Here is a 26,595-nt window from a genome sequence, read left to right on the forward strand (position 1 = left end):
CCCATAGAATCCTTAGATTCTTTACGGACCCATATTTTCTTAAATCTTTTCTGTATGCTAATCTAAGTGGGGCATTTTTCGCCCAATGGCTTGATTTTTAATAGTGGAAACAAGCAAAAGGGATGGTTTCATATTCAGTCTTCTTCTACCAGACTCCCAATTTAGTTTTGTGTGTAATAGCCTCCAGCATATCAACTCCTTGAATAACCCCCACACAAATTCTAGCATAAGATAATCTTCTTCTAGATAGTGTAACTAGGTCCATGGATAAGAGTTCACCAAAAGCATTAGCAATTCCTTGGAAAACATCTTCAACCCAAAACTCAAGAGGCATACTTAGAAGTTTTATCCAGATAGGGGCTTGGACCATCGTTTCATCTTGTGAGTTCAAGTTTGGGGACCATCTATGCAAAATCAAAGTATGGTTACCCACAACCCATGGTCCATTGCATAAGATTTCCCTTCTATCTTCATCATAGGAGAAGCTAAAGGATAAACATCCTTTTGACATAGCAGCTATGTCAACCCATCCCTTCAAGGTCCATTTCCTTTCAACATAAGCATGAACAATCTCAATGTTCAGTCTGGCTCCTAAGAACCTCCCCACAAGAGTCTGACCCATTCTAGATATATTCTTGTCTATGATTGGTCTGAGATCTCCAAAGTAATCGACCCTTGCTTAGAAGAAGAAACATTCTTAACCAGAGGAAAGGAAGACTTACCCACCGGCTTGATGTTTAATAAGCTTGACCCTTCATCCACTAGCCTGGGTTCCCAGGTGCCCCAAGCTTGTCAACAAGCAAGTTGCTTTCAAGTGCAAATTCAAATTTGGAATTTGGGGAAAATCCAAATATATGAAAATAAGCGTTTCAGTCATATTAATGTGCAATGAATGGATGTTTTGCATGAGAATTCCAAAAAGTGGTCTCTTTCGTTCAATAAACGCTGTTTTTATCAAAAATGTGGTCTCTCAATGCCATGAAACAAGTCGTTTTAGCTATTGAAAGGAAAAAACATGTTAATTAATAGAAAATATATGGATCAAGACCTTAAAGCGACTTCTATTTGAGCCCATAATGTGATCAAAATTGCCCCAAATTTGGGCATTTTCACCAAATTGTGGCTCAAATATGCAAAATTTTGGGTCATTTTGTCTTGAATATGCAAAATCATGACCCCCAAATGCATGTGTATGCATTAAAAAAAAGAATGCCCCCATTGTGATGGATTTCGTGGCATAAAAAGAATGAAATCTAGGCATGTTTTAGTAAAATGTGCCCTCTAGATATCACAAAATGCATTGTTTCTTGCATGAATTTCAACACCTAATGCATGGGATGCATAAATATGCAAAAATGACCATCTCAGAGTTTTCAAGTGTAATGTCCCCATCTTTTTAGCCTCTTAGTGGAGCTCTTAGCGTTTACATTCTTCAAAAGCTAAGTGGAGGAATAAAGAAAAATTAATTAAATTAATTTCTTTTTAAGTTATTAAATAAATTAAAATTAAAAGGCAACTTGTCACTTAAATAAATTAAAAGAATCTTCTAGAAGGATGAATGAAATATTATTTTATTTTTTCTAGAAGGAGGTCCAACTACTAAAGGAAAAGGATAAATAGGGAGGGCAGTTGCATTGTTGATCATTGAATGTGTTGCCATCTACTCTCCCTAATAACTTGTGGAGCCAAGGGTTTTTGTAGTTGCTACATTGATCATTGGGAACAAACACTCCCATTGATTTGCATAACTGAGGTGGTGAAAGATCTTTTGAAGGGTTGCAGCTATTTGAGAAGAGAAATCCCTTTCATTGTGCTAGATTTGTAGACTAAGATTGAAGGAATAAGTCAGATATTGCTACAGTGTCATGTGAATAGTAAAATGCTACAGTGCCATGTGAATAGTAAACTGCTACAATGCCGCATGAATAGTAAAATGCTATAGTGCCGCCGTGAACAGTAAAATTCAGATTTTTGGAGCAATTCTCAGTTTCTATCTATTACATTTTGCATTGCATTGAAGGTAGATATTTTAAAGCATTAGTACAGTTTTTTTAAAAATCTATTGTGGAGAGATTGTAGACTGATTTTCCTATAAGAAGTTGTCAAAGGGAATTAGAATATCATTCAAATCATAGCATGCATTGCTTTAAGTCTCATTGCTGAAGATGCATATGTTCTCATTTGTAACCAATGTTTATATGTTCCAATAAAATATAAAAATATTTACATCACCATTGTTAGTCATTTGGAGTTTGCAATTATATCTCTTTAAGTTTGGCATTTAGAAACAATCAGCATTTAGATTAGTGTTATATTCCGTGTGTGCAAAGTGTTTGACGAAAATTAGGTCAAGAAATCAAAAAAATTAAACCCAAAATGACAAGGGATATTACATTGGTATCAGCACTAAATCCTGCCATCCTGAGGGTTTAGCAATTGCATACAGCTGCTTGAGGTTGGCTTTGATAGATTTTACACTCGCAAGCTTTTTTTGTTTGATAGGGAACAAGAATTTGACAGGTAGTCGGGCACCATGGGTGATAAGCAAGTGGGCAGCCGACCCAAAGGCAATAGGAATGAGGATCAGGAAAGAAGGAATTTTTTTAGAGCAATCGTTACAAGACATGAGCAGGTGGCTCAAGCTTTGCAGGCACTCACCATCATGGTTGAGTGCATAGTTTAAAAATTTGGTTTTGGCAATATCTCATCTGACCCAAATTTTGTGAAAATATCGGAATCGGCAAAACCTCAGCGAAAAATTCGGCAATAAATTGGCACTTTTATCGAACATTTGAAAAATACACAATTTCTTAAAATATTCTTAAAACTCATACATACACACCAAATTTGTAGAACATATAATGATTTGAGATATCCACCATATATTAATCAAAGTTTTAAGTTAGACAATAATTCATAGCAAGTAAAACTTAGTAGATTAACACAGTGATAGAATTATATACCAAAAAACAAGTGCAACATTTGAATATAGATAAGTTCAATACATATAGAAGTCAAATTCCATGAAACTACAACTTCTGAATTCACATTAGGTTCAAGTTTCAATATCAATGAAAACTAAAAGTAGCAATCAAAAGAGATCGTTGCTGCTGAGTGGGTAGTGTTGAAGTAGTTTCCCTAGCAACATCATGCTCCTCCTTACATGTTGCCACATCTGCATCCCAATTATCTTCCTCCATCTCAAACTCACCTAGTTGCTCATTTGTCAATAAAGGATCCTCATATCTGAGGCCCAATTGAAGAAGCCTCTCCACTTTTTAGTGATCCTGTAGAACTAAAAGTTCCCATTGAGGCTGCCATGGCCTCAAATGTCCTCTTTTTTGCTTCCTTATTTTGTGCGATTTTTTGAAGGCTCATCAAACACTCTCTTGAAGCCTCCTCTGGACATTTATCACATGGTGAAATATCTTTGTTTGCAATTTTCGCAAGATGGTATTTCAATCGACTTACACTTGAAGTCATATGCTTGTGGCAAAAGATACATTGAACTTGTCCTTTTGTTTGCTCCTACGATCCCGTATTTCCATAAGGAGTCCTCTCTGCCACCAACCATCTTGTGAAGAAATAGGTAGAGTTTGAGAACCTAACAAATAAACAACGAATTATTATTAGGAAGTGTCCAAATTTACAATAAATCAAATTTAATATTTTATAAATTTACTAAAATACTGTTATAAATCTATTAATTCTTAAAAAATATAGTAAATACTTAAGTCGAATACTTATATATATAATAATAAAACAATATTATTATAAATTTAAAATACAGTTATTGTTTGTAACATTTGTAACAATTAAAGTTAAATTTATACTAATATTGTTTTATTATTATATATAAGTTATTGTTTTATAATACATTTAGTCCAAATAAAAAACTCCATATTCTAAATACATTTGTAATCTGTTTGTAACAATTTTTATTTAACTAAATATAATAATATATATTAAAATTTAATATAGTATGACTATGAACTATGAAAAACAAAAAATGCAAATATAAAATCAGCAAAAAAAATTAAAAACGAACCCTACCTGAAGAGAAAATCCCGACCTGGTCAACACTTCATGCGACAGACTGTAGAGAATGGAATCACGGCTTAAAATTCAAATATAAAATCAGCAAAAAAAATTTAAAACGAACCCTACCTGAAAAGAAAATCCCGACCTGGTCAGCACTTCATGCAGCAAACTGTAGAGAATGGAATCACGGCTAGACTGCCCACTCTGGCGTCAAGTTTGGAGCTCTCGAGTCCCGACTGCTATCACAATTCATGGCGACTTCTATCACTATTCACGGCGATGGCTAAAACTTAAAACAATGTTGAGCTCTTTTTGCGTATGTAAAGCTGCACGACGAAAAGTTGGAAACCTAATTTGCTTTGACCGCATTCACTGATTTAATCCACCGGTTTTTTGTTTTATTCGCGATATATATTGATAGAAATCGCTGCGAGTTTAATAAAAACCCGGGCCCAATATATTTCGCATTTAATTCGTCCGCATTTTTGACTTGCGATAATCTGCGATTTCAGTGATATATCGCTAGCTTTTTAAACTATGGTTGAGTGCATGAACACACAGGATAGATAGAATCATGGGCAAGGGGATAATAGGAGTGTGATGGGGTCACCTAGAGCTCATAGGATGAACTCTAGGACAGCAGATAGACCTACTCATCCTACCTTCATGAGAGATGAGCCTGAGATAGCACCTATAGAAGAAGCAAGAGAGGAGACGTTTGCAGATATCCTTATGGTTGTGAATGAGGAATGGGATTTATTAGCTCCATAGGTGCAAGGGAGGATGGCATTCGAGCGATTTCTTAACCTAAGGAGAGAGCATTACAAAGCAATGAGATGAGACTATCATCAGATCCATGTCAGAGAATGTGATATAGAGAAGACGACATTAAGGTGTCATTGTGGCCACTTTGAGCTTGTAGCTATACAATTTGGGCTAACTAATGCTCCAGCTACCTTTTAGTCCACTATGTATAGGGTCTTTTAGCCTCAGTTGAGGAAACTTGTGTTAGTCTTTGATGAGATCCTAGTGTATAGTAGGACATGGGATGAGCATGTGCAGCACTTAGACACTATGTTGAGCATTCTGAGTAGGGAGTCTTTGTATGCAAAGGATTCCAAATGTGATTTGGGATTATCAAAGCTCTTATATCTAGGTCACATTATCAATGCTCTAGGAGTATGCATGGATCCTGAAAAGATTCGTGCTATTATTGAATGGCCTACTACAGTGAACTTGACACAGTTGAGAAGATTTTTGGGATTGTGTGAGTTCAACAGGAGGTTTGTTTGTGGATATTCTAGGCATGCAATGCCCTTGATGGACTCGATGAGAAAGGGGGCTTTCTTATGGGCTCTTGAGGCACGGGAGTGTTTTGATAAATTCAAGGAATCAATGACTTGTCCAGTGCTAGCATTACTAGGTTTTAGCAAACCTTTTGAGCTACATTGTGATGCATTTGGCAAAGGTGTTGGAGCGGTGCTTATGCAAGACAAACACCCAATTGCTTATGAGAGTAGGAAGCTCAGGGGGGCTAAGAGAAGCTTCAGCATTTATGATAAAGAAATGTTGGTCATAATACATGCTTTGGCCAAATTCAAGTAGTATTTAGTGAGTAGCAAATACAGCATAAAAATTGATCACAATAGGCTCAAACATTTCCTAGGGCAGTGAGACCTTAATGACAGGCAACAAAAATGGGTAAGTAAATTACAGGCATATAACTTTGATATTACCTATTTCAAGGGGGCATAGAATGTAGTAGCAAATGCCTTGTCGTGAAGACCCAACTTGAGCTCGATGACAAATATATCAGAGGATTGGAGACATTTGATCCTTACAGAGTATGCAAAGGATACATCGGCATCAGGATTCATAGATGGATCGGTCTAGATAGTGATTTCATCCTTATGAATGAGCTCATCATTTACAAAGGGTGTATTTATTTGGTGCTAGGATCAGAGGTGAGGAGGATGGTGTTGAGCGTTTATCATGACTCACCTATGGCAGGACATCCAAGTTTTTACAAAAACCTTCCAGTAGATTCATGAGCATTTTTTTTAGAAAGGGCTCAAAGTTGAGGTGTTACAATATGCTAGAGAGTGTTCGACTTGCGAGCAGCTTACTGAGACGGCTTACTTCAGCCACTTCCGATTCCTGATTTGATAGGAAGTGGGAGTGTTTGTCCATGGACTCCATCATGACTACCGAGAGCCCAAGGCAGAGACTGTATATAGGTTGTTGTTGATCGGCTTATGAAGTTTTCCCACTTCTTCCTGATCATTGCTACATACAGTGCTACATAGATGATAGATTTATTCTTCAGAGAGGTATTCAAGTTGCATGGCTTACCTCAGAGCATCATCAGTGACATGGACAATAGGTTTATGAGTCACTTATGGTAGAAGTTGTTTAGATTGTGCAAGATAGAGCTCACTCCAAGTACTAGCTACCACCACCAGACAAATGGTCAGACAAAGATACTGAACAAATGGGTGGATGGATACCTCAAGAATTACATAGCAGGGCAACAAAAGGCATGGGTTAAGTGGATATCTATTTGAGTATTGTTATAATTCCACTTATCATATGTCTATTCAGATGTCACCATTCATGGCATTATATGGATATGAGGCACCCAATTTCATGGATTTGTTGCTATCAAATAGTAGAGTTCCAGTGCTGGTAACTTATTATAGGAGAGCCAGGACATTGTAAAGGCTCTTAAGGAGAATATCACTAAGGCATAGAATCAACCGAAGCAGTATACTGATCAGAAGAAGACTGAGCAAGCTTTTGAGGTAGGTGATATGGTATATTTAATGTTGCAGCCTTAATGCCAGTCCACTCTCAAAAATAGTGGTGCCGAGAAACTTAAAAGACATTATCTAAAATGAATTAAAGCAAATGAAGAATGGATACCAATTATCAAGTACCAAGTTAATTTCATCCCAAGAATATTTTGCCAGCAGCTAAAAACTAATAAGATACATTGTGTAGTAGTGAGATCATGTTGTGTAGTAGTAGAGAACTGTGTATAGCAGCTAGCAAATTCTGTAGTAACAAGGATAAAATGCATAACAAAAAAGAGCCACCAAAGAACCACCACGACCCAAAATTATCTTAAAAATTATTCTATATGATATCAAGTCCAATCTGTGCTTCCTTTAAGAAGACTAGTATTGACAAGGCCTTTGTGCTAGAGCGATCCACTATTTGGGACCAAGCTACATATCATGACTTTGTTAGCCTCGCTCCTGTTTAATGTAAGAAAGGGCTCATATGTACATGATTAAATTGGCTAGCTAGTATGGTTCTACTATTGTTTTCCCTTTGTCTAGTTTCTATTGCGTAGATTGTAGTGAAACTTTTATTAGTTTAACACATTCTCCAACAGGACAGTTACTCCATATAGACAGTTACACTTCATTCATAGTTTTCTTCACACTACTAATGTTTTCACCACCTTTTCCTGTAGAGGGAAGCTAGGGTCAGAAATAGTTGATTACAAGCTATGGCACCTTTAACATTTGTTTTCCATTGCAAAAACTTCTATATCAGTGTACCAAGCTCATGCCTTTTATATCTATGTGCAAATCTTTCAAGTCACAAGTGTTTAGTTATTTGGCATCCCTGACATGCCAAGGACTTGGAGGTGGTGTGTAATGACAACCTTCTCCTTCAGTTCAAAAAAGAAAAAAATGTTAGTTCACGGAAAAGAAGCTAAAATAAGTGTAAAATGCTAGAAGAGGGAGAAGCAAATATAAGACCTTGTATTCATGTTTTTGAATTTAAGCTGTTTTTTTAAGTGATTTGAATAGTCATCCTCCACTGCCACTGAAATTCAGGAAATGTTTTTGTTTAAACTTTATACCAAAACCACCTCCCTGCATCTTGAAAACTCAAAAAAAATGGTCGAAGTCAAGACCAGCAGTGCATTCACTCACTTTCTTGCAATAAACAAGCCATTAATGTTGTTTCTATGATTTTAGAGTTTTAGTTGTAAATATAGATTAGTTCAAGGTAGTTTTCTTTGTGTGTTGTTCATTGGTTTTGTGTCTTTCTTAATAGAAATACAAGTGATACACCCTCCCAAATGTCCTAATACTAGGGACAATCTACTCCAATCCTTTGTACAACCCTATTTTTGTCAGTTTCACTTGATAAGTCAGTTTTCTTTTTTGTTTCCTCCAATTTTTTGCAGTGAATGAGGATGTAAGGGTCCACTTCCTATGTATACTGGCTCATTAGGTGTTATTGGTGGCTTTGTTTTTTAGTCCTTGTCTTTACTTTAATGGTACTTAGATTTGAAGTGACGCATGATACTGTTAAATGTAGCTCTTATTCCTCTTATTTTCTGTTCCTGGCCTGACCTTTTTAGCATGTCCTCTAATGTTTTCCTAGTGCATGTCATCCTCTTCTTCTTTCTGATCATCTGATGACTATGTCCAGTTAGGATAGGTCTCTCACAGTTAGGAGCATCCCACGTGTTATGCAACATGATCTTTCAGCACCAAACCAAAATAGTGTTGATCAGCAATTTTGTCAATTTGCTGTACCATTCACACCATTTGTCATTTTCTATTTCCCTGATTGAAGTGTCCATATAAATTCTAGGAACAGAGACTCGTGAAATAATGTTAAAAATTACAAGAAGACCAACAACAACATTTCAACTAAGCCAGTCATCTAACAATTGACCTTGAGAATTTAATTATGTGAAGGTGTGCACTTTTATTTTTGCATACTGCCATTACTTAAAAACATAATGAGGGACCAATGCACCAGTCTTCCAAGAGGAGAATATGTATCACTTTTTCATTCTCATAACAATATTAAAATGATAGATGTTTAGCTTAATGCAAAATTAGGATTTTTTAGTTTAATCCCTAACAAAGTCTGCATCAAATTATCTAATTTCATGTGTCAAGAAGGTGCTAACAATATTTCCTAAGATTTGCAGTTATTTTTAAAAAAAATCTAGATGGTTACCTTATTTTTTTATGATGCAGGATTCGCACTAATACCCTTGGCACCAGTGGTATCAGCATATAGAAGAGGTCTTTGTGAACACACATCATTCAAGGTGGAAATTTTGCATAATGGGTCACCTGCAGGTACTCTTGAAGGCAGCATGAAACTAACTTGGGAAAAGCACTCAATCAGAAGAAAATCTGGAATCACAAGAAGTATTATACACAGAACCCAAAGCTTGTAAGAGAGCTTCAATAAAGAGTACCAGCCAAGTAGATTATTCATTGATTGTATATATCATGTTTGTTTTCAGCGTGTCCATTTTCACTCATTTGAAACAACTGCATGTCAGGGCAGATTAGATTATTTAGTTATTCTAACATTTGAGCAACCACCAAATAGCTTTTCAATATTGATAATCTGATACAGCTAATTCCTATCAATGCATTGAAACATTGGAGTTTCTATGTAAAGATAAATTGATAACTGTGAGAAATTGAAGTTATATTTCTTATGTAAATCCTATATACTTGTAATTTGATCATATGATGTACTATGTGAAAAAAGAAATTGGGTTTGCAGGAGTGATTTCTTAAGTTGCCAACTATGTAGTTTATTATTCAAAGTTCTAGAAATGTGGCATCTGTATTTGCATCCCAGCTAGAAGTTGCAGTTTATCAAGCATTCTAATAATAAAGTGTGTCTTACACATTTTACCACAGAAATCAAGTGATGCTGCACGTTTTCAGTTAAGCTGCATGTTTTCAATTTGCAGAAACACCTTATCAAAAAGAAATTCACTAAAATGAGAACTCTTCAAGTATAAGCTAGATTTTGTGTGCACAATCTGTACTGTCTTGAATATTTGTTATGAAAAATCCATCTTTTTTAAAAAATTTTCCATGGCCCTAGATTATGATTGAATCAGAACAAAACTGTTCAGACTATAGTTAGGAAACTTGCAAATTACTCAGAGTTTTAAAAAGCTCACAAGTTTTTTATCTTGACATTTATTTCTGCAAAGGGAATCCCAGTGTTTTTTTTTTATAAAGGCCCTATCAATGGCACTGAACAGCATCATGTGCATATTCAATCTATGTTGGGTAAGCACAATTTGGTTTTCAGTGATATTCCTCTAGAGAAATCATTTGACATGGATTTTGAGCATGTGATTGAGCTCAAGGAGATCTCTTAGCCTATTCTAACAACTCTTCATTGTCCAAAAGATTCAAGTGGGAAATAGAAAAGGTGATTAAGAAGTTACTCTACATGGGATAATAGACATGGGATAATCTTAGTTACCATACATGGGAGTTACTATATGAGTATCCAATTGCCTATGAGATTCTAAAGCACTAAGATACAGAAAGGTCATATTCCATCTACGACAAGGAGATACTTGACATCATGCATGTGTTGGAAAAGAATAGATATTACTTAGTAGGTGGGTTTTTTTGTCAAAGCATCTCACCAGTTGAAATATATCTTAGAGAAAAAGAATTTTAATGAGAAGCAATAGAAGTAAGTAACATTGAGGTATTTGACTTTGATATAGACTATGTGAAGGTTGTTTTGTCCTTTTCACATATCTCTCCATTGCAAATGGGGATCTCTTTTGTTTGCTAGTTTTGTAGTTTTCTTAGGTTAGTCTTAGTTTGGCAATGATTTTGAAATCTCAAATGTTGATGAAGTGTAAAACTTAGGCAACATGGAAGTGCATGATGTGAGAAATACACTTGAAAATTGGGGAATCAAAGGTGCAAAGGAGCTCTTGGTTTACAAGCTAAAATTCTGTAATATCCCGAATGGATATTCTCCCAATTTGCCTTTCACGGTAATTTCTACAATACAAACAAATTGCTTATGAATAATTTTTCAGATTTGAGCAGCAAATGAACAATGAATGCTCATATAGAAAACCTTGGTAATGTCTATTGTATTATAATAATGTTCAACAATACAATAACATAACCAACAGAGCTCATAAATTCTTTAGAATAGGTTATTGCATTACTCTTCAACAATATAACAACCAAATATCCAAAACCCAATCTTAAACACAGTCACATGGTCATATTGAAAAACTTGTAGGCTCGGTGTGAACTTTGTGTCGAATCCATTGCAATGATGAATTGGGTTTGCATCTAATCCACCATAAATGGCTTGAAGGTTTATGTCATCAAGTCTGAATAAAAAGTTGAAAGCTCCCTCAATGCTTCTCCAAGAGAGACTCAAAAATCCCAAATCTAAAATGATAAACCAAGCATGCCCAAATGGATGAAGCTTTCTCATTTTAATCCTCAAATTTGTGACTCTTCAACTCCTTTTTGTCTTTTTGTCTTCAACTCTTGCTAATGCTTTCATTCAAAAATTTCAACATAATATTGTTCCTCAAATTTCTTTAACTAATTTAATGCATTGTAAGAAGAATGTTAAAGGGAAAGTTACTAAATGTATTGGTAGATTTAAACATTTGTATTCCCAAATTTCTCATCCTATGCTTGATCATGATATTCAACGTATTTTTATTTCTAATTTACAAAAAGACATTAGGGGTAAGATCATCCTTACTAAGTATACCTTATTGTCACATCTATGTGTAGTGCTTCACCATTCCTGGTTATAAGTGATTGAGCTCGAGAGCTCTACTTTGATGGCTCATATTTCTAGTGATAAGAGTGATGTTGCCAGAAATTCAAACATTTCTTCTAAATCTAATATTTTCATTAGAATCAAGTCAAATACAATTGATGTCAAGTGGCTACTACATGTAGAGGTGTGGCTACATTTTCCTTTGTATATCATTCTAATCATCAATATACTCAATTATCTAGAAGTTTGCCTAAGGTGATCAATAAATTGATTAAAGGTCATGTCCTTAATCTTCCTCCTATTCATCCAATTGATTGTATGAAGTCATTGCCTAGATATTTTGATTCAAATGCTTTTTGTTAGTATCACCATCGACCAAGTTATGATACTCAAAAGTGTTATAGTTTGAATAATGCGATTCAGGACCTTATTGATTCCAAGGCTATATCTATTGATGCTAAGTTAATAACATGAATAAATCTATTGCACCACCTAATCAAAATCTTCATATTTACATTAATCATTTACCTTCACACTCAGCAAATATTATTAATCAAGCTTCTTCTAATTGTCATATTGATTCTGATGAATAGATACATGAAGTGAATCATGTGGTTAATCATGTTGAGTTAATACCTCAACATTTGATTTTATCTCCACCCAAACCTAAAAAGATACCTATTATTAGCTTTAGTCAATCTAATATGTTTAAATCACCTAATGGCTCTCTTTACATCACTACTAGAATTTATTGATTTCCTCTTGTGGTACTATGGTTGATCCTTCCTCTATTGTGAATTTCATCACCAAAGAATACCTTTTTAATGAATGATTGCATAAAGATACATATGGAACAACTCATGTGTGGATACATACTTGTAATGGTTTTCTCTATCGACCTCAAGTTTCTATCACTCTATCTGTTGAACTTTTAGGGAAAGTTTTTTATATGAACTTTGTTGCTATTCTTATTTCTAATCAAATTCAAGTTAAGCTTGGTATTGCATGGCTTTCATTCATGCAAGATGTAGCTTCGTGTTTTCATAAATGCCTTCAATTTCCTCATGATTGAGACATTGTTACTATTAATCATTCTCTTTATAAATCATGTCCTAGAGATTGTGCTGAGATTGATTTTTATTGGCCATCTCGTCCTGAGAAACTACCTACTTGTCTTGATGACCTCTATAGAAATGATCAGAAAAATAAAATAGACAAGGTCATGGGGCATAGTCTTCCTAAGGGTTGTATACATGTGCTTGTTGTGCCTAGTTCATCTGCTCTTTCTACTTTTTAACCTATTCTATCCTCTACATTGACTGAATATATTGGTGTTCCTTCTTTGGAGCCTATGGTAGTTGATCATAATCCTAATCTATCACGTAAGACTATTCATAATCAACATGCTCATCAGCATTGCAAGAACCATCAAGCTAAAGCTAAGGCTAAATATCATTCTCTTACTTCTCAACCTACACTTTCCTTTGATCAGACTATGTGTGTGTCTTTGGAGGAGGCTAAACAAGGTAATACTTTGAATATAGATAAACACGGTGAATATTTTCACATTTTAGATTCTATTGATCTTGATATGGAAGATACTTTAGATAGAAAACATGTTGGTAGTGATGATGAATTCATTGATATCGATAGTGATTTTCCTAACATGCTTTCTATGGAGCTTACAGTCACTCTTAGTAATGAGCATAGTGACTCTCAAAGTCCTTGCTTAGAACTAGATGTGATTTATATGATGATGAATGTCATTCCTCTTGCAATTTACCATCCTTCCCCTCACATTTTAGATAGAGATGGGGAGTTGAGGGTGAGGGCATGTGGAATACTTGATGTGGACTTCATTTTTCATGGTAGGCTTTGTGTTCTTGTGTTGTGTTTCTCCTTGTGTTATGTTTTTTTTTTTTTTGTCTATTGATTGATTTAGATGATCCTTGTTTCTTTGTTGAGCTCAAGGGGATAAAGTGATCACCCTGTCGTACACATTCTTATATCTATATCTCTTTCTTATATTTTTTTTTACATGTTATGTTGTACCTTTTTTATTGTTTGTACCAATGATTTTGTATAGTCTTATTGGTTGCTTATAATATGGTAGCACCAAATATTTTTTGTCTCCATGTTATTGGCCCAAAAAGACTCTTCTATATCTCATGTGTCTTTTCCTCCATTGTGTCATAGTTCTACTTTCTTTGGAGAATGATGATACTTTCGTACTTTATATAGTATCACATGTTATCATATGATCGTACTAACCCCAAAGTTAGTAGATCCCTTTTATACTCTCTCTTTTTGTCATGTGCTCATTTCCCTTGGTATGTTTCTCTTCTTGGGGGCATGTCATAATGGAAACATTATTTAGTGGATGCATGTAAATTTCCATTAAAGTTGTTACTCTCGTTAAGGTGGTTGCAATCACTTTAACATGGGGCACACACTTCGCTCATCCTTTGTCCATGAAATACAAAATATGAATTCTGTGTATAACTTGGAGTATTTCAGCCCTAGTGCTTGCTAAGAATTTTTAAGGTATAACCAAATCTATGCATTTCTATTTCATGCTTATCCATCTCTTTCTTTTTAATTTCCAAGAATAATTGATGGTTCCTAGGGGCTTGGTGTCTTTTTTCTTTTGGATCTCTTTCTAAACTATGGATAGTTTGGGAGGCATGATCCTTATTTTGACCCTTCTTTTGACTACTAAAAGTCTACGAAGCTTGGTCTTGATTCCCTAAGGAAATATACACCTTATGCCTAGGTTGCTTTTGACTCTTCATTTGGTGGCATGGAGTTCCCTTGAAGTTTAAATCCCTTGATGGATTAACCAGCATGTTGCACACACTTGCTAGACCATTTGGTTCATCTTTCAATGGGTTGACTAACATGGTAGAAACACGTGCTAGACTATTCAATGTCATCCCCTTTTGCAGAGACCTTTCCCCTTTCTTTTCCTTTTTCTTGTGTGGTTCACAATAAGACACATAAACCTTATTGGGCAAGTGACTGCACCCCTTTGTTTGTAGTGTTTATCTCTCTTATTGTAATTTTTGGATGTGATAAAGGCTCAAGTTTCTTGGGGGCTTGATTATGTCTTTTCCTCCTAAATCTTAATAAGACTTTCTCTTTTTCTCTTGATCTACTTTACTATATGTTTGAGGAACTCATACACCCACTAAAGTGGGGGCTTAATGTACCATCTCAGAATGGACAAACTTGCATTTTAAGACCATTAACATCCCTCATCATAAATTGCCTCTTTGGACCATGGATATAGTTGTGCTTGACATCCTCTCCTCATCCTCTCTTCCATCTTTCCACCCTAGCTCTCTAGTATCTACCCCTACTTTTTGTGGCATTCGAGACCTAATCTCTAGGACCAAGTCGACCCATGTCAACCTGTACCCTAGCAATTCTAGAGGCCCGAAATACTTTGAGGATTTAATTAGTTTTTAGCCATCACCAGGTCAGCCTATATTGTTTTCCCATTAAAAAATGCATATAAAAGGTGACTTTGAGGCTTCATTTTTACATCTCATCCATAAATTCATATCTCAAGGTCATTTATGCAGTCAAGGTCTTGCTCTCTGGTGAATATTTCAGCCTCTTCCACTCAAGGAGTTCAAGTATTCAAGACTTTCAAGCATTCTCCCTTATGAACATTTTCTCTTGGAGATCTAGCTTATTGTTGACCATCAAGGGAGGAGATCTAAATTGAAGCATTTTTCTTCTTCTTTGATGCACTTTTATATCCATGGCACCATGATAGAATTATGGTAGATCCATTGCAAAGAGTGGAGATACCCTGCATTCGTAATTCAAGATCTACAATACATTTACAAACAAAATCCTTACAAACAAGGGTTTCAAGAAAGGTGAATCCTAACATTTATCTTGTTTTACAGTCATTTACATTTACATTTCTCAATTATGGTTAATTCCTTAACCTAGGGCTCAACTAAGGAAAGCTCTCAATAGACCCCAACCATAAAACCTTCCTTTTAGTTTTGATTTGTAGGGTGGCAATGAAAAGGATCATAGATCTAAAACCTATGGTTTGCGAGCTTTCTAGAGTCGTCAATTGCATATTGTCAGACTATGTGAACTTGGTTGTAGGATGTCTTCCCAAGTCAACATAGTCCTTCTATCTTGGATTCTAAAGATATTTCTAGGTTTTGTTCCTTATATTATTTCATGGTGAGATTTGTGGATGAATATTCAAATACAGTTCAGATCTACTAGTTTTGGAGTGAAAACACCTTTTCCTCTACACATTTCAAGGTGAGGTCTTTATATTTTATTTCCTTTCATTTCTTTGCCCTAGATTTACATCTTAATTGGACTAATTATACTCACATAGCATCTATATTTATATTATTAGTTCAATATCACATTTGCATTATCCTATCAAGGGCCTAAGAGAGTACATTTCCTTATATTGCATCTCTCTTTATAGTCTAGATTTAGTATTAGTACCCTTCTTTTCTAGGTCCAAGCTAATCTAATTTGCGTTAGAAGTGGAATCATATTTGGAAATTCCCCTCTTTCCCTTTCACATACATATTTGAATGGCTCGGTTGCCCCATAAAGTGAAGGCCTACACCCTATTAGAGTGCTTTCATTTTACCCCCGAACAATTCATATAATGACTTAACTATCTAGTTTTTTAGTCAAACTCGTTGACCCATGTTTCATGAGTAGTGATTGAAATGAATCCATCTCACATTAGAATAAATGGAACACTTAGAACTCATTGGATCTAGGTGATTCTCACAGAGGTGAAGCTTCAAAACTTTCTAGGAGGTCACTCATCCCAATACTACTCCAACTTGATAGTACTTTAGAGTTTCCTCCATGGTTAAACCCACTCGTCCTGTGACCCCATTTGCAAGCAGAGTGATTTTAACTATGGAGGAAACTCTATAGTTAAATGCGCTCAAGATGTAGCATAACTAGGATAGGTGACCTCCTAAGAAGTCATGGTGCTTCACCTTTGTGAGCATCACCTAGATCAAATGAGTGCTAAGTGTTCCTTTTTTTCTCATGAGAGATGGATTCATGTGAATCACTACTCGAGAAACATGGGTCAATGAGTTTGACTAAAAAACTACACAATTTACTAAAAAACCTACACAGTTAAATCTTGATAGCAATATCATGACCTAACAATAAATTAGAGGGTGATTTCTCAACCATGCTTAAACATCCTTCTAGTTTAATCAAAGTATTGAGTGTGTGTTTCCTTCTTTGTGATTCCAAATCCAACTTGCTACCTATTTCATAAAGAACTTTTTCCAAATCATTTACTAATGTCAATTTTAAAACTACTACCACAAACAAGAGGTCCCCCTATTTTTTGCACCTTCAATTAATTCAAGGGTCCTTGTTTTAGAGTTAATTTTTCCAATAGATCACATCTTTGATTCACATTTCCCCTATGAACCCACAACTTTCTCATCAAGATCTTACAAATCCTCAATGCAATACCTATCCTTTCTTTTTATGTTAACTCATAGGAGTACATTTACATCCCTATCATTGCTAAAGGGTTCATTGACATGCTCTACTATGACCTATACTAAAAATTATGTAGTGCAATTATTGCATTGTTAATGATCTTCCTTTCCATCCAAGTCAATATGTTATGTATAGGGTAAAACTCAATAAAAGAATCAATTTGCTCTCAAAAGGATTGTTTTTCCTGCTTGGTCTTGAATAATATTTGTTCCTATGGTTTACAATACTCTCTAGTTGCAAGAATATTTAATTGGCATCATAATGAATATGTGTTGCTCTGTCCAACTGAAGGAAAATCAAACTTTTGAGTAACTCCTCTCATACCTTTCAATATTCTATAATATGGGAGCAATAGAGATGGATCAACACTTTGTCAAGGATTGCTTGGCATATAGTGACATTAGATTTGGTTATATAGAGATATTGCAGAACAAGGACTTCAACTACTTATTCGAGGAAGATCAAGTAAAGAGAACAATAGCTCTGATTATCAAACTTTAGAGATGGAGAGATAAGTTAACCAAAACTTTGCAGCTAGATTAGCTCTTCTCTTGCCTTGGGGGGTGATTGTGCAGGTCCCACAGGCTACTTTAGCCTCGTGGATGTATTTAAAATCTATCATATCATATCATATATTATATTTGTAAAAAAATACTTGTCCTAATGAAAATATTACATGCTTTTGGTGACTACGATCTTAATAATGTAACTCAATTTTTGAACGAGAAAAGCCCTACGATCTATGAACAAATTACTCTCAAAATATCATTCCTCTTCATAAACTCCTTATGAAATAGCTCCAGCTAATAAGATACAAGAATTAAATCATCCAACCTTATACCCATTGTTCTAACTTTCTTAACTAACATTTCAATGCCACACAAGATGAGTTGGGTCTACTAATATGGAAAATTTGTTTTATACAAATTGGCCAATCATAATATATTGAGGTTTCTTTGACTCCTCCTAAAAAAGTAGTGTAATGCTCATTTCCATAAGTCTACCTATAATTCTTATCTCTAGAAGTAGAGAGTTATGACAATGCACAACTCATGCTAGACAACCACATCATAAACATGCTAAAAGAAATCATCATGAATACTAATAGTTGTTCTCTTCTTCCTTTTTCATTTTTTAGTTTTCTTGATTGTTGATTGGTTCATTTGTCGAAAAGAATTATAACGGCTATTGGGGGGCCTTAGTGGCGATGGAACTTTTAAACCACCTTTGGTACATGAGCACCTAGGATCTAGGTTAAGGTCTCAACACATTTTGGCTTGTAGATATTTTTAGCCAACCATCAATGAATAAGGGCTAAATATAAACCCCCAAGTGTGTGACTAGGGTTATATAAGTAGATGAATGAATGAGGAGTCTTATGGTTTCCAATATTGCTTGTAGTGGCTTGCATAGGTCAAGGGTTGACAAAAAACTCCAATGTTGGGAAATTGTCATGTCCCCTTTCTAGTGTCATAACTTTAACAGGGATTTTTCCTATCATCGACTCTTGTAGGAAAATGATTTTGGAAAGAGAGTCATTTTATTTCCAGATGATTTCATTTTTGCTCTCGGAGAATAACAATTCAGTAAGTGGGGCCTACCTGTTCTAATATTAAATTAAGGTTGTACTTTAACTTTAAAAAAGTTATTTATTTAATTTTATAAAGTTTAATAATAAAAGTACATCATAAAAGATAATTTCGAAAAACTTCCAGTAACTTCTCGGTAAAGTGAATAAATAGAGGACATAAGGCACCCATTTGGACAAGCGGTTTTGTGGATTCCACTTCTTCTTCAGTTGGAGCAATTTGTAGTCATTTGGTCTATGAATTCTCAATTTATCTTTGGGAATGAAAACTCCCATTGATAAGAAATTTTGAGGGTGTGAGATATCACCTGAATTATTGCAAACAGGAGGTGGCATTACAGTCATCTAATCAGGGCAAAAATATGTGGTCTAAGGCTGAATTGGGAACTCTTGCATTTATTTTGATTATCTGAAAAAGAATCATTTGCCATCCACGAATCATTGCAGTACTGGGCAAAATTCGAGTCAGAGCTGGGTTATTTTCCGCATAACTACATTGGAGGTCGAAGTTTATTTGCATGAGCCAAAAATTTGTGAATTGTTGACAGTAGAGAAGTAACCGGTGCCGAATTTGAAGGAACATTTCAAAGTGATTAGATTGTTGAGGGAGTGTCAGAATATTAAGGGGTGTCGATTCATTTTAACGCCACTTCAAGGTCAGGCCGAAGGCATAAGAAATAATAGAGAGAGGAAGGATTGTGCCAATTGCTACTTTGGCTGTTTGAACTCAATATCGTAGGAGGAGGGAAGACCACTATTTCAAGGTTGATATCCGGAAGGTTCAATCTCATTCTGATTCGGTTTTTATTTTGAAGTAATCATTCAGACCCGCCGCAGTAGTGGCAGTCGGATCCAGGACGGGCATAGTCTATCATCTTAATCTCAGTGCGAAGATTCAGCAAACTTAGAGACTAAGACGGGAAGCAGACTCGTCTCCACCAAATTTCATCAGCGGATTACATCCAAACAAGGAATAGCGTCATTCTCCATGCTGCAATGATTATTGGAGAAATAGTAAATTTCAGGTTCTTATTCACAATTTCATGACAGTATTAAAGGTGGAATTCGGGCCAGACTGAGATCGATTTGCCTGGTATTATACAAGCCGAAAATCCCACCAAGGTTCAAATCCACCAAAAATTAGGGATGTAATTGACGGGTATCTCTTCGTCCGCCCACTCCAGTTTTGATTTAACCGGCATATGCATACGACTGATAACTTTGCCGCTGAAGACACCAGTAAATGGAGGTGATTCAGGGTTAACCAGGTTTCAATGTTTTTTTTTAAGGACTATAGTTACAGACATCAATAATTGTAGAAATTATTTTTGATAACACTTTGCTTGAATTTTCCATACCAATTTGTATTCTGATTTCGTGCCAAGAGTTTAATAAATTGCTCCAGTATTATATCAGTGTTAATGGTAATTTAATTAGCAAGGGTCATTACAGTGGTATCAAAGCCTGGTTCCTGCCATCCTGTTGGGTAGGACATCTTATGCAATCATATTCCAGCTATTATATTCGCAGGAGGACTAGGTATAAAGGTAGAAATATGGGGGAAAGACATTCACAGAGTCCACCGAGATTTCCCAGAGTTGATGATGATGAAACCAGAGAGTTTTACAGAATCATGACTACCGGACAACAAGAAATAGCTCAGTCACTACAAGCTTTGACTACCATAATGGAGAGAGTTGTTCAGCCCAGGATTCAGGAACAAGGTAGAGGTACATCTGATTATGATAATAGAAGTGTAGCAGGCTCACAAGGTGCTCCTAGGTGCAGATCATGGACAACAAATAGACCTACTCTTCCCACCTTCCTAAGGGAAGAAGCTCAGGAGATAGGAGAAGATGACTTGCCAGATGATTTCCAGGATGATCTCAGAGCTACTACTACAGAATGGCAGGCATTACCCCTGCATGTGCATGAACTATTGAACTTTGATCGCTATCTAAATCAAAGGAGAGAACATATGAGAAGCAACCACCAGAATAGGAGGCCTAGAGGAGGTCATGATAGTGAGTTACAACGAGCTGTTAACAAACTCACTTTACCAATTTTCGATGGTAGTGGTCAGATGACAGCGCAAGCTTGGGTTCACAAGTTGGATACATTCTTAGCATTGAGGCCTATGATAGAGATAGATGCCATTAGGTACGCCACCCTGCATCTAGAAGGCGCAGCTCATGATTGGTGGTCACATGGGATGGTTACTTTGCAGCACAATCAGATAACATCTTACCAAGACTTTGTGGATAGATTGGTTGAGCATTTTGATAAGAAGGATCCAGAGATTTATTTTCGCGACCTTGCACAATTGAGACAATCTGGAAATTTGGACGTTTATATTAGTGAATTTCAGCGGTTGTCAGTCATGGTACAGGATGTGTCTGAAAGAAGGTTAGTTATCTTATTTACAGAAGGATTGTCTGAACCTCTCAAGGGATGGATTAAGGCATTTGACCCACCAACACTGCAGGAAGCTATGAGGAAAGCACGAAGTATGGAGATCACAACACCTTCTAGTAGGTTCACCTCTCGGAGTACTACCTCTTTCGGAGACAATAAGAAGTTTGATAAGAGTAAAGGGAAGAGCATTGAAACCAAAGGAAAATCTACTACACCCCTGGATGCAGAAACATTAAACGACTTACGCAGGAAAAAATTATGCTTCTATTGCAAAGGTCCATATGATAGGGATCATGATTGTCCTTTGAGACCTAAAGGAAAAGCTAATAGAGTTATGTGGGCATACTATGAAGGATCAGATTCTGACAGTATAGCAAATGGGGATGAGCACAGCAATTCGGACCCTGAACGAGAAATAGGGAATTCAGAGCAAAAAGAGGAACCTGAATTGCATTTACAACAAGGGTGTTTGTCTAGCATTCAGCAGGAGGGATCTTTTAGGTTACGTGGTGTTCTAGTAGGACAGAAGGTGATCACCTTGGTTGATACAGGCGCTACTCACAACTTCATTGATGCACAATTGGTTGAGCGCCGTGGTATTAAGACAGAAGAATTTGAAGGTCTTCGAGTACAGGTTGCTGATGGTTACACTCTTAAGTGTAACAAGATGGTTAGAGACATGCCGTTACGCCTGAATAATTATGAGTTCAAAGTGGATTACCATGTGGTCAATATGGGTGACTTGGATATCATTTTGTGTATTGCATGGCTACATTTATTGGGCGAAGTTACTTTCCAACTCAAGGACATGGAGATTAAGTTTGAGGTTGATGGGAGGCAGCATATGCTGAGAGCAATCAGAAATAGTGACATCCGAACCATTTCTCTCAGGCGAATGGAAAGATTGGTGAGGCATAATGATATTGAATGGGCAGTCATGTGTACTCGCATTCCTACACAGGAGGAACAACAAAAGACAAAATATCATCCTGACATACAGATATTGAGGGAAAGGTATAGTAAGGTATTCAGCGATATTCCACCGGGTACACCACCTGATAGAGGGATTGAGCACATCATCGAATTAGAAGAAGGTGCTAAACCAGTCATGATCACTCCATACAGGCATCCAAAAAGGCTCAAAGATGAAATAGAGAAACCATCAAGGAGCTTCTCGCGATGGGACACATCAGACCTAGTAAGTCTCCTTTTGCTTCTTCAGTAGTTTTGGTTAAGAAGAAAGATGGTTTGTTACGGATGTGTATAGATTACAGGATGCTGAATAAGAAAACCATTAAGAATAGATATCCTATTCCATGGATTGATGAGCTAATAGATGAACTACATGGGGCATGCTACTTTAGTAAGATTGATTTGAGATCTGGTTACCACCAGATTAGAGTCGGAGAACAGGACATAGAGAAGACTGCATTCTGATGTCACTATGGGCATTTTGAGTTTGTAGTGATGCCATTCGGGTTGACCAATGCACTAGCTACTTTCCAGTCTACCATGAATAAAGTCTTCCATCATCAGCTGAGAAAATTCATGTTGGTATTCTTTGATGATATCTTGGTATACAGTCGAACATGGCATGACCGAGTTATTATACTTGGGACATATTATCAGCAGAGAAGGAGTACGGATGGACCCTGATAAGATTCGTGCTATTGTGGAGTGGCCTATTCCTGAGAACCTGACACAACTGAGAGGATTCCTTGGTTTATGTGGCTTCTACCGCAGATTTGTTTGCGGATATTCGCGACATGTGGCTCCTATGACAGATTTACTTAAAAAGGGAGCTTTCATTTGGACAGCAAAGGCACAGGCTTGTTGTGACCGATTTAAGGAGATCATGACTTCATGTCCAGTACTAGCATTGCTCGATTTCTCGAAGCCATTTGAACTCCAGTGTGATGCTTCAGGAGATGGTATTGGGGCTGTTTTGATGCAGGACAAACACCCAATTGCATATGAGAGCAGAAAACTCTGTGGGCCAGAGAAAACATTCAGTATTTGCGACAAGGAGATGTTAGCTATCATGCATGCATTAGCTAAGTTCAGGCAGTACTTAGTAGGTGGTAAGTTTTGTATAAAAAATGACCATAATAGTTTAAGACATTTCCTTGGGCAAAGGGATCTCAATGATAGACAGCAGAAATGGGTAAGTAAGCTACATGCATATGATTTTGATATATCTTATGTTAAGGGCACGCAGAATGTGGTAGCAGATGCCTTGTCACGTAGACCACATCTTAGTTTGATGATTGAGATCTCTGAGGACTGGAGGCATCTGATTATTGTAGAATATGTTAGAGATCCATGGGCATCTGGGATAGTTGATGGGACAACTGTTGATACCAGGTATACACTTGTGGATGAATTGATTATTTACAAGAGCAGGATATATTTAGTCCCAGGATCGAAGGTGAAGCAGTCTATTATGCGAGCTCCTCATGATTCACCTATAGCTGGTCACCCCGTATACTTTAAAACATATAGACAGGTGCGAGAAAAATTCACTTGGAAAGGACTCAAAACAGATGTATTGCAGTATGTCTATGAGTGTCCTGTTTGTCAGCAAAATTAGCAAGAACACACCTTCCCAGCAGGACTCCTACAGCCACTTCCTATTCCAGATCAGAAGTGGGAATGCATATCCATGGATTTCATTACCGGGTTGCCCAAGGCTCAGGGTCGTGATTGCATTTATGTGGTGGTAGATAGACTAACGAAATATGCTCATTTCTTTCCCATGACCACTACTTATACCGCAGTACAGGTAGCCGAGGTATTCTTCAGAGAGGTTTTCAGGTTACATGGGATACGCCGCAGTGTTGTCAGTGACAGGCATAGTAGATTCTTGAGTCATTTTTGGCGAGAGGTGTTCCGATTATGTGGCACTGAGCTCAAACCCAGTACCAGTTATCATCCGTAAACTGATGGACAGACAGAGATAGTAAACAAATGGGTGGAAGGCTACTTGAGGAATTACGTGGCTGATCAACAGAAGGCTTGGGTAAGATGGATTTATTTGTGTGAATATTGTTATAACACCACTTTTCACATGTCTATTCAGATGACACCTTTCTGAGCATTATATGGGTATGATGCACTGAGCTTTATTGACTTATTAATGGGTGATGTTCGGGTTCCTCGTGCCAGGAATTTGATTCAAGAAAGTAAAGACATTATTAGCACTCTACGGGATAACATAGCTCGGGCACAGAATCAGTATAAGAAATACGCAGATCAAAAGAGGACGGAGAGGAGCTTTGAGGTGGGTGACATGGTTTACTTAATGCTTCATCCATTTTGACAATCTACTCTCAAAAAGAGTGGGTTAGAGAAGCTTAAGCCTAGGTATTATGGGCCTTTCAGGATCACCAGGCGAATAGGGGAATTGGCTTATGAACTTGAGCTTCCAGCAGATAGCAAAGTGTATAATGTGTTTGATGTATCATGCCTCAAAAAGGTGTTGGGATAGAATGTGATACCTTCTGCAGTATTACCTCCCTTGGATGATGAAGGGAAATTGATCTTAGTGCCAGAATTCATTTTAGAAAGCAGGGAAAAACAGCTCCGCAAAAGAGTAATCAGAGAATATTTGGTTAAATGGAGAGATCTACCAATTGAAGATGCTACTTGGTAAAATGAAATAATTTTGCAGCATCCAGCTTTGAGATTGCTTGAGGGCAAGCAATTTCAGGAAGGGCGGACTGTCATGTCCCCTTTCTAGTGTCATAACTTTAACAAGGAATTTGCCTATCATCGACTCTCATAGGCAAATGATTTTGGAAAGATAGTCATTTTATTTCCAGATGATTTCATTTTTTCTCTCGGAGAATAAAAATTCAGTAAGTGGGGCCTACTTGTTCTAATATTAAATTAAGGTTGTACTTTAACTTTAAAAAAGTTATTTATTTAATTTTATAAAGTTTAATAATAAAAGTACATCATAAAAGATAATTTCGGAAAACTTCCAGTAACTTCTCAGCAAAGTGAATAAATAGAGGACATAAGGCACCCATTTGGACAAGCAGTTTTGTGGATTCTACTTCTTTAGTTGGAGCAATTTGTAGTCATTTGGTCTGCGAATTCTCAATTTATCTTTGGGAACAAAAACTCCCATTGATAAGAAATTTTGAGGGTGTGAGATATCACCTGAATTATTGCAAACAAGAGGTGGCATTACAGTCATCTCATCAGGGTGGAAATCTGTGGCCTAAGGCTGAATTGGGAACTCTTGCATTTATTTTGATTATCTGAAAAAGAATCATTTTCCATCCATGAATCATTGTAGTACTAGGCAAAATTCGAGTCAAAGCTAGGTTATTTTCCGCATAACTACATTGGAGGTCGGAGTTTATTTGCATGAGCCAAAAATTTGTGAATTGTTGATAGTAGAGAAGTAACTGGTTCCAAATTTGAAGGAACATTTCAGAGTGATCAGATTATTGAGGGAGTGTCAGAATATTAAGGGGCGTCGATTCATTTTAATGCCACTTCAAGGTCAGGCCGAAGGCATAAGAAATAACAGAGAGAGGAAGGATTGTGCCGATTGCTACTTTGGCCGTTTGAACTCAATATCATAGGAGGAGGGCAGACCACTATTTCAAGGCTGATATCTGGTAGGTTCAATCTCATTCTGATTTGGTTTTTATTTTGAAGTAATCATTCAAACCCGCCACAGTAGTGGCAGTCAGATCCAGGACGGGCAGAGTCTATCATCTTAATCTTAGTGTGAAGATTCAGCAAACTTAGAGACTAAGACGGGAAACAGACTCGTCTCCACCAAATTTCATCAGCGGATTACATCCAGACAAGGAATAGCATCATTCTCCATGCTGCAACGATTATGGGAGCAACAATAAATTTTAGGTTCTTATTCACAATTTCATGACAGTATTAAAGGTGGAATTTGGGCCAGACTGAGATCGATTTTCCTGGCGATTTATTATACAAGCCGAAAATCCCACCAAGGTTCAAATCCACCAAAAATTAGGGTTGTAATTGACGGGTATCTCTTCGTTCGCCCACTCCAATTTTGATTTAACCGACATATGCATACGACTGATAACTTTTCCGCTGAAGACACCAGTAAATGGAGGCAATTCAGGGTTAACCAGGTTTCAATGCTTTTTTTTAAGGACTATAGTTACAGACATCAATAATTGTAGAAATTATTTTTGATAACACTTTGCTTGAATTCGCCATACCAATTTGTATTCTGATTTCGTGCCAAGAGTTTAATAAATTTCTCCAGTATTATATCAGTGTTAATGGTAATTTAATTAGCAAGGGTCATTACAGAAATGGTGTTAGAAGTTACTTTTAGACCATATGGAACTCATATGTAATGTTTTTGGATCCATACAAGGTCAGAGAAAAAAGTTGCAAAAGTTGCTCAAGCAATTTTACAATTTTGCAAAAGTTGCATTTGACAACTTTTTGGC

At 36.5% G+C, this 26,595-nt stretch overlaps 1 protein-coding gene across 7 annotated transcripts in view; it reads left to right on the plus strand.

Annotated features, from left to right (window-relative positions):
• Positions 1-9,559, plus strand: part of LOC149561932 (uncharacterized) — a 240,421-nt gene extending 230,862 nt beyond the window's left edge. For all 7 annotated transcript variants that reach the window (XM_089825455.1, XM_089825459.1, XM_089825458.1 and 4 more), the window contains one exon: positions 9,054-9,559. In XM_089825455.1, coding sequence (XP_089681581.1) covers positions 9,054-9,259 — 206 coding nt within the window. In that variant the 3' untranslated portion in view covers positions 9,260-9,559. The remainder of the gene's footprint in view (positions 1-9,053) is intronic.
• The last annotated feature ends 17,036 nt before the right edge of the window (positions 9,560-26,595 follow it).

Source organism: Cupressus sempervirens, chromosome 4 (genome assembly GCF_028749045.1).
Source record: "Cupressus sempervirens isolate cs-2001-9-10 chromosome 4, ASM2874904v1, whole genome shotgun sequence".
Classification (NCBI taxonomy): Eukaryota; Viridiplantae; Streptophyta; class Pinopsida; order Cupressales; family Cupressaceae; genus Cupressus; species Cupressus sempervirens.